This window comes from Topomyia yanbarensis, unplaced genomic scaffold (assembly GCF_030247195.1).
Source record: "Topomyia yanbarensis strain Yona2022 unplaced genomic scaffold, ASM3024719v1 HiC_scaffold_172, whole genome shotgun sequence".
In the NCBI taxonomy this organism is placed as follows: domain Eukaryota; kingdom Metazoa; phylum Arthropoda; class Insecta; order Diptera; family Culicidae; genus Topomyia; species Topomyia yanbarensis.
This window is the reverse complement of record NW_026683352.1, coordinates 66,302-75,590: the sequence shown is the minus strand read 5'-3', so window position 1 is coordinate 75,590 and position 9,289 is coordinate 66,302. Positions and strand designations below refer to the sequence as shown.

At 37.6% G+C, this 9,289-nt stretch overlaps 2 protein-coding genes across 2 annotated transcripts; both read left to right on the top strand.

The window, feature by feature from the left end:
• Positions 1 to 4,838: 4,838 nt before the first annotated feature.
• Positions 4,839 to 6,808, top strand: LOC131694866 (uncharacterized). Its single transcript, XM_058983374.1, has 3 exons — positions 4,839 to 5,029; positions 5,079 to 5,685; positions 5,732 to 6,808. Exons 1-3 carry the CDS (start codon positions 4,839 to 4,841, stop codon positions 6,806 to 6,808), a joined length of 1,875 nt encoding a protein of 624 aa, XP_058839357.1.
• A 509-nt stretch (positions 6,809 to 7,317) lies between these two features.
• On the top strand, positions 7,318 to 8,286 carry LOC131694868 (uncharacterized). The gene has a single exon (XM_058983375.1). It carries the CDS (start codon positions 7,318 to 7,320, stop codon positions 8,284 to 8,286), a length of 969 nt encoding a protein of 322 aa, XP_058839358.1.
• The last annotated feature ends 1,003 nt before the right edge of the window (positions 8,287 to 9,289 follow it).

Sequence of the window (9,289 nt, the reverse complement as noted above, 5' to 3'; positions counted from 1 at the left end):
TATATATATATATATATATATATATATATATATATATATATATATATATATATATATATATATATATATATATATATATATATATATATATATATATGTATATATATATATATATATATATATATATATATATATATATATATATATATATATATATATATATATATATATATATATATATATATATATATATATATATATATATATATATATATATATATATATATATATATATATATATATATATATATATATATATATATATATATATATATATATATATATATATATATATATATATATATATATATATATATATATATATATATATATATATATATATATATATATATATATATATATATATATATATATATATATATATATATATATATATATATATATATATATATATATATATATATATATATATATATATATATATATATATATATATATATATATATATATATATATATATTCACGATTTCTGAACTGAGCAAAATGAAAAACCGGACTGACCTCTTCGACTTAACCAATTTCACTCAGATTGGGCTAGTGTCATTTTTCTAAAATTCGAACGCACACTCAGAGGGATAGAACCGCAATTTCTTGAATACCCTTCTCTAGGCAACCTAGCAAATATGTTATTCCAATGATTTACAATAACATGTGTTTCGAAGAGCTCATAGTTTTTCTGTAAATATTACCAATCTTAATAATATTGTCATCACAAGATATTTTAATGATTCTAATAGGGATTAAATTGATTAATTAACAATATTTCATATGTGAAAATCGATCAACTGAATGTGTTTTATTGGTATGTTTTATCTATCATAGACGAAAATCGTAAAAATAGACACAGTTTTGTTTTCAATTTTCAAACCTAAAATGTTGTTTACCTATAAACTTATAAAGTTGTAATCGCCTAACATCATTTAGAGAACGATCAACATTTAGTGTATATCATCAATACAGTGTTAATATTACATGTTATAATTTATTTTAGTGATGTATTTTTGAATGCTGTTCCATAATATTAATTGATTCAATTTTACTTCCTTTATATTTATTGAGGTTCTTGTAACTTTTAACTTGTATTTAATTCTATTATTATTATAATTATAATACCATCTGAACACTTTCTACTTAATTAATTCGTGCGCGTTGATACACCCAATGCAATATAAAAACATAACGAAAAAAACCTGTTTCAAACCACCTAGTGATGCAGTTGAACATTTGTCAATCATAAATTCTAAGATGTGACGAAAAGATGCACATTTGAAATCGACCTTCACGGATTTGAACCAATGGAGGAATTGTGAATCTAGGGTATATATAAAAAATCTAAATTTTTGAGTCAATTGAACCACCCCTCAGACCACGGGGCACCTACGAATCGCACTTAAAAATTACATGTTAATTTTTCCCGGAATACGTATATGGTAATCGGATATTTTAGGAACCCTTTATTGTTCACTATTGCTACTACTTGCCGACTAATAGGGTAACAGGCCTATTTTGGTTCTTTTAAGGATAGTGCTCTTCCTAATAGAGCGAAAGTAGGCACATTACCCTACTTTCTATCTAACAACTTGAATGAAGCTATGTCAACAACACTAAGCACAGAAATAGTCCGTGCAGCATTCTTTTTATAACGATGCATCAACAAACGATAGTTTTACGTACAAAATCGCGCAAATATATTTTTTTAATCAGAGCTTGTGCTGTCACCTCTAATATTTAACAGTTTCTGGGCTACATACTCACAAGAAAGGCTTTTCGAAAAAAATGTACATACTGCTAAATCAATGCCAAAATATGCCATGTTATATGAGTAAAATAATAAAATTATTAAATGAATAAAATAATAAAATAAATAGCTGATTAAATGAATTAAATAAAAAAAATTGAAGAATGGATAAAATGAATAAGAATGAAACAAATTAAAATAGGTAAAATGAACGAAATGAATAAAATAAATCAATTGAATAATATGGATCAAAGTTAGTAAAGTCAATAAAATAAATAGAATGAAAGAAACAAAATGAATAGTGAGATCAAGGATGTGAAATACAAATATACAGATCGGAAAATTGAAAATGGCAGGGTCATTAGGAACAAGCTGAAAATCTTACTGATTAATCTTATGTCTCTTGCTAGTAGATAGACTTGTCCCTTTTTACCATGAGAACCAACAACGTTATGTATTGAAAATTAGCCCACTGCTCAAAATGGATAAAATAAACAAAACGATTGAAATCCATGAAATTAATAAACAGAAAAATGCGTACATGCAATTTAAAACAAAAATGCTTCAAGTAAAGCAATAAAATGAATTAGGCGAATTTGAGAACCATTGTTACAGAAAGTTATGGACTGTTTTTGAAAATCTCAGTAATTGAAGAATAACTTATCAATACATATAGCACTTTCTAGTGTTTCTATTATTTTCTGTTTTCACCTTTTCATTGTCGTTTTCCTTTTCTTCGCGGTATCGCTTAAAAATATTTGGTTTGTTTACTTTATTGATGGGTCATAATCAGTTGTCAGGATTTTGAACCTTCAACTTGTTTTGGAATTCAATAATGTCTTTTTGGTCACAGATTTCTGAAAAAACATTTTTATTTTGCGTCAAATGGCCAACGCACTATGGGTACGTTTAAACAAACAGGTGGGTAAAATATTTTGTCTTATATCCTTTCACTAAAAGTTTGTTTGAATTGGTAGTATTTTACGACACTTGTAAAGGGATTTTTAAACATGACATGATTAACAACGATTTATGTTTAGGATTTTTGAATAGAATAGAACTTTTAGGTCCATTATTTTTACGCATAATTGGAAATATTTAACTGAGATATGGTCACATGTGCTTTCAAGTGCTTTAAGGGGCTACACACCATTTTTCAAAAAATCGGAAAAATTATTATTTTATATGAAAGTACTCCTCGAGAATATTTTGCAAAATTTCCAAAGAGGTCCGAGCAATAGATCATAAGCTACAGGTCTTCGAAGCGCGCTCCCTCTATCAAGAGTAGTGGTAACTTGAAATGTAAAACTCAATTATCTCGAAATTTGGATTTTTCCAAAAATGGCTTTTCCGTGAACTCGATTACCGAAGAACTACTCAACCGATTTTCTTCATTTCTTCTTTGAATTGATCGTAATTAAATTTTCTCGTATCTTAATGATTCCTTTTCCATGCTTAATTTTTGTTCTATTGATAAGCATATTTCGATGCAATTTTTAAAGCTTGAAACGTTCATTTTTCAGGAAAAACGTTTCCGTATGCGGGAAAAATTTATTATTTATTCAACTAATCGTTAAGGTACGAGAAATTCTTCTATAGAAATGGATTTTTCTGAGTTTTGGAATTATAGTTGTTCTGTTGGACTTCCATCGTGATCACCGCAGTTTTCGGGGAAAAAGCCATATCTACACCAATTATATATATATGTATATATATATATATATATATATATATATATATATATATATATATATATATATATATATATATATATATATATATATATATATATATATATATATATATATATATATATATATATATATATATATATATATATATATATATATATATATATATATATATATATATATATATATATATATATATATATATATAACAGAGGGTCAGAGAGAAATAGAGAGAGAGAAAGAGAGATAGATAGAGAGAGAAAATGTGATTCGTGAATGAGACAGGTACATATTGCGTGTGAAGTGTCTATGATTATTTTATTGTCGATCGCACAGAAGCCATACATTCTGTTGATTGCATGTAGTCTCTTTCCAGTCAATTTCGCTGTCGGTTCAAAGGTCACTGCAACGTCGGAGATTGCAAAGAACGACACCATCCTCTGCTATATCCACCGAATTCAACCGTCTCACTGTCAACGAACTGCAACGAGCACAATTCGGAACAGCATCCTGTAATTTTCCATGTAGTTCCGATCAAGCTCTACAACGGAAGGCATGTCATCGATGTTATCGCCTTTCTGGACGAAGGTTCGTCATATTCCCTGATGGAAAGCAGCGTTGCAGAACAAATTAAGCTCTGTGGCGTATGGAAGCCGGTACTGGTTAAGTGGACGGCGGGTATGAACCGATTGGAACGAGATTCAAAGTGTGTTGATGTATCGATTTCGGCGAAGGATTCTGCAGAGAAGTTCCTGTTTCGAAATGTTCATACGGTTCAATAGTTACAACTTCCGGAGCAGAAGGTGCAATTCGCTGAAGTAACGGCCAGATTCAAGCTTCTTTGCGGATTGCCAATTACCGAATGCCTTGACGGCACTCCTAGGGTGCTCATCGGACTCAAACATCTACATGTGTATGCACCGCCCGAGTCACGCATCGATAATCCTGGTGAACCAATTGCAGTTCGGACGAAACTTGGCTGGACAATATACGGCCCTCATGGTAGCGACGATACGACGGTAGGATTTGCTGGCCATCACACAGTTGGTGAACCAAAGGACCAGGAACTGCAGGAGCTTCTTCGAAGATACTTCACGGTGGAGGAGTCTGGTCTGGCTGTCACTGTGTTGCCCGAACCTGCCGAGAACACCAGGACCAGAAAACTATTAGAACAAATAACCACCCGTGCCGGAGAGCGCTTCGAAACGGGATTGTTGTGGAAAAATGACAACCCGCAACTGCCAGACAATTTCTCGATGGCAGTTAAGCGAATGCAGAGTTTGGAGCGAAAACTGTCAAAAAATCCAGAGCTGCGACAAGACGTGGAGAATTAAATAAAGGACTACCAAAACAAAGGCTACGCTCACATCGCTACTGAAAAGGAATTGATGGCAGCAGAGCCCGGTAAGGTGTGGTATTTTCCCGTAAATGTTGTGATCAACCCCAAAAAGCCGGGAAAGGTTCGGCTAGTATGGGACGCTGCGGCATCCGTTCAAGGCAAGTCCTTCAACTCCGAATTGATTAAGAGTCCCGACCTTCTCTCCAGTTTGCCATCGGTACGCTGCGGCATCCGTTCAAGGCAAGTCCCTCAACTCCGAATTGATTAAGAGTCCCGACCTTATCTCCAGTTTGCCATCGGTACTGTGCCCATTTCGAGAGCGCCCAATCGCTTTCGGAGGTGATATTGCCGAAATGTACCATCAGCTGCAGATCCGTCCCAATGACAGGTCAGCCCAAAGGTTCTTGTTTCGACCAACGCAATCTGGGCCTCCAGTGATATATGTGATGGATGTTGCCACCTTCGGCTCAAGCAGCTCACCGTGTTCCGCACAATACATTAAGAACCGGAACGCGCAAGATTTGGCTGACCAGTTTCCCGATGCTGTGGATGCAATCGTTGGTAGGCATTATGTCGATGATTACCTGGATTCAACTTTCACGGTTGGTGAGGCCATTAAGCGGGCGAGTGAGGTTACCTTCATCCATTCCAAGGCGGGATTTAAGCTTCGAAGCTGGGTATCGAACAGTTCGAAATTCTTGCAGCATTTTGGTGAACAGACTGAAAGCCGTAAAATCTACTTCGGTTGCGATAAATCCAACTACACAGAAAGGGTCCTGGGCATGTCGTGGGACACGATTGAAGATGTTTTCGTTTTCGCCTCTGTTCTCAGGGACGACCTGCAATCGTTTTTGATGGAGGGAAAGCTGCCGACTAAAAGAATTCTATTGCGTATCGTAATGAGCTTTTTTGATCCACTTGGCTTATGGACGTTGTTCACAGTCTTTGAAGAAAGATAGAAAGATAATCATCCATGATCTTTGGAGAAATGGGAGCCCGTGGGACGAAATACTGGACGAAAACACGGCAAAGAAATGGTTCAAATGGATCGCGCTGCTACCAAAAGTTCAAGCCATGAAGATTCCACGCTGTTACTTTCTGGGTACAAAGCCGTCGGATTACAAGAATCTCGAGTTGCACGTTTTTGCCGACGCTAGTGAGGAGGCCTACGGTAGTGTTGCGTATTTCCGCATATGGGTAAATGGAGAACCTAGAGTTGCCCTAGTATCGGCGAAGTCCAAGGTCGCCCCTCTTCAATATATGTCCATTCCTACAATGGAACTGCTAGCTGCAGTATTTGCTGCAAGATTGTCTGTTGCTGTTAGGGCCAACCACTCAGTCAAGGTAAAACGGCTCGTGATCCACATCGACACCTGGATCCATTCCGACCACAGAAAGTACAAACAATTTGTAGCGTACCGCATCGGAGAAATTTTGAGTCTCACGAATCCTGTTGAATGGTGCTGGGTTGCTTCAATGAACAACATAGCAGACGTGCTAACGAAGTGGGGTAAAAATGGACCCCCCTTGAACACCGACAGCGAGTGGGTGCAAGGCCCGGCTATTCTGTACCGATCAATAGAAGAGTGCTTTCAAAAGGGACTGCCTGCACCAGACGTGAAAGAAGAAATGCGTGCGTACCTGTTGTTCCACGAAATATACTTCGTTCAATGTTTAGTGGATACTACTCGCTTCTCGCGTTGGAACATCCTGATAAGATCTGTTGCCAGCGTATTCCGGTTCATTTCTAATTGCCGCAGGAAGATTAAGAAGCTGCCAATCGAATCAGTTCAAACCACGCTGACACAAGGAAGCTTGCTGAAATGTGCGGTATCATCAATCAAGGCTCCTCTCAAGTGCGAGGAATATCGCCAAGCGGAAAACTACCTGTGGAAAATAGTACAGCAAGAAGGATTTGCGGATGAAATGAAGACGTTGTGGGAAAATCGCGAGTTGCCGCGAAACAAGTGGCATGTCATCGAACGATCCAGTCCACTTTACAAATTATTCCCCTTTTAGGACGAACAAGCAGTAATCCGGATGGAAGGACGGTCAGCTCATACTGCTTTCCTTCCCTTTGAGCAACGGTGCCCCATCGTACTTCCAAAGAATCATGACGTCACCACCAAACTTCTTCTTCATTACCATGAAAAGTTTGGCCACGCTAACCAAAGACCGTGGTGAATGAGCTAAGACAACGCTTCCACATACACCACATTCGGGCAGCAGTGCTGCAGGTAATGAAAGATTGTGCTTGGTGTAAAATCAACAAGTGTCGTCCGGTTATCCCAAGGATGGCACCTCTACCAGTTCAGCGCCTCACTCCACAGTATCGCCCATTTAGTTTCGTAGGGATTGATTATTTTGGTGCGGTAATCGTTACGGTTTGAAGACGCCCAGAGAAAAGGTGGATTTGTCTAATTACATGCCTGGTGACCAGAGCAATCCATATGGAAGTCGCATATAGTTTGAGTGGCCAATCGTGCGTCATGGCAATCAGAAGATTCATTTGCAAGAGAGGTACGCCTATGGAGTTCTTCTCAGACAACGGCACAAACTTTCAAGCGACAAGCAAGGAGCTGGTCGAGGTAGTCCGTTGTATTGAGTTGGAGTGTGCTGATGTTTTCACCGATGCAAGAACTAGGTGGAATTTCAATCCGCCTGCAGCACCGCATATGGGCGGTATATGGGAGCGGTTAGTAAGGTTAGCGAAGGACGCGCTCAAAGCTCTACATGATGGCGGAAAATTAACGGACGAAATCTTGCTGACCGTGCTAGCCGAAGCGGATGATATGATAAACTCCAGACCGCTTACCTATGTGCCACAGGAGTCAGCCGAAATCGAAGCCCTCACGCCGAACCACTTGTTTCGTGGTCTTCCTGCTGGAGAGCGCGAGGAAATCAACTTGCCGACCAGTTCAGCCGAAGCATTGCGAGACAACTACAAACGCTCTCAGGAGCTAGCGGATATATTGTGGCAGAGGTGGCTGAAGGAGTACATACCCGCTATCAACCACCGGACCAAATGGTATGCGGAACAAGAACCGATCAGAGAAGGTGAGTTGGTTTATTTAATCGATGGGAATAACCGGAGAACCTGGATTCGCGGTATCGTCGAGAAGGTCATCCGAGGCATCGATGGCAGAATACAACGAGCACTGGTAAGAACGTCAAAGGGCTTGTACCAACGTGCAGTTGCCAAACTTGCTGTGATGGAGTTGAGGAGTAAATCTGGCCAAATCCCTAGTACCGGACCAGAGTTACGGGAGGGGGAATTGTTGGCACCGCCGCTGGGTACTACACCAGTGGGTACATCACGAGGCTTGCCGGAAAGTGAGGAATTAAAAAAAGGTCATCACGAAGTTTCGTCGGCTCCGTCTATCGTTGACCCTGACAGTGTCAGAATTCATTTGATAGATCAGTTGCAAGTGTTTCACGAAAAGGTTGTATTCCGATCAGTAAAAAATATCTCTAAAATTATTATTTGTGACTTTTAAGAACGTTTCGGATTCGTAAGTAAACGAATATTTATCTTTGAACCTCCATAACAGTGATCTATTGCTACAGGTTTGTGATTATTATTATTAGATTAGCTTATGCTAAAAAAGTTGTCAGGTGAAGAAAACGCGAAGAATACCATTTAAGTGAGTCTATTGAATATTTATATTTAAAATTTAACTCTAATGATAAATAAAATGAACTTTCCAGTTTTTGAGCTGTATGCTACGGCCTGCTCCGAAAAGGTGTTTGTTATAAAATTTCATCTGCACAGGTATAGCGTCCCCGTAAATGGTTATTTAATTTCATCACGATCCGACTTCCGGTTCCGGAGTTACAGGTTGTGGCGTGCGATCACATAGCAAATTGTGGTTCAAACCGATACTCCGATGAAAGCAAAAAAGGTAAAAATTTCGCTAAAATGTCTCTCAAACAACTTAAATTTGCTGTTCTAGGTCACCGACAGCCAACCAAACTTTCGTTGACTACATTGACCACCATAGACGGTTCCAGAAGTGCCCGGGAAAAGCGGCCATCTTTCAAAATTTACGAACTCACATCAGTTTCCCGGAAATGGTTGGGCCGATTTTCACAAACTTAGTCCCAAATAATAGCTATAATTTCTCCACAGATGTCTATAAAATTTCGTCCGGTCACATATGAAATTCCCATATAAGCCGGAACTCAAAATTTTTTTTCAAAGGGGGACCCCATGAAATTTCAGAAATCGAATTCGTATTTTTGATACCAAACATCTTTAAAATGCATGAAACGTCGAGATTTTATGTTATCTCAAAAAATTTGTTTATAAGAATTGACTTTTTGGGATTTTGCCGATTTCGCACCTTTTTACCTTTCTCAATAGAAAGGTATTGCAATTGCTCTGAAAACCGACTTTTTAACGGAGGCCCGGATGGCCGAGTGACATATACCATTCGATTCAGTTCGTCGAGTTCGGCAAATGTTTGTGCGTGTGTATGTATGCATGTGTGTATGTGCGTC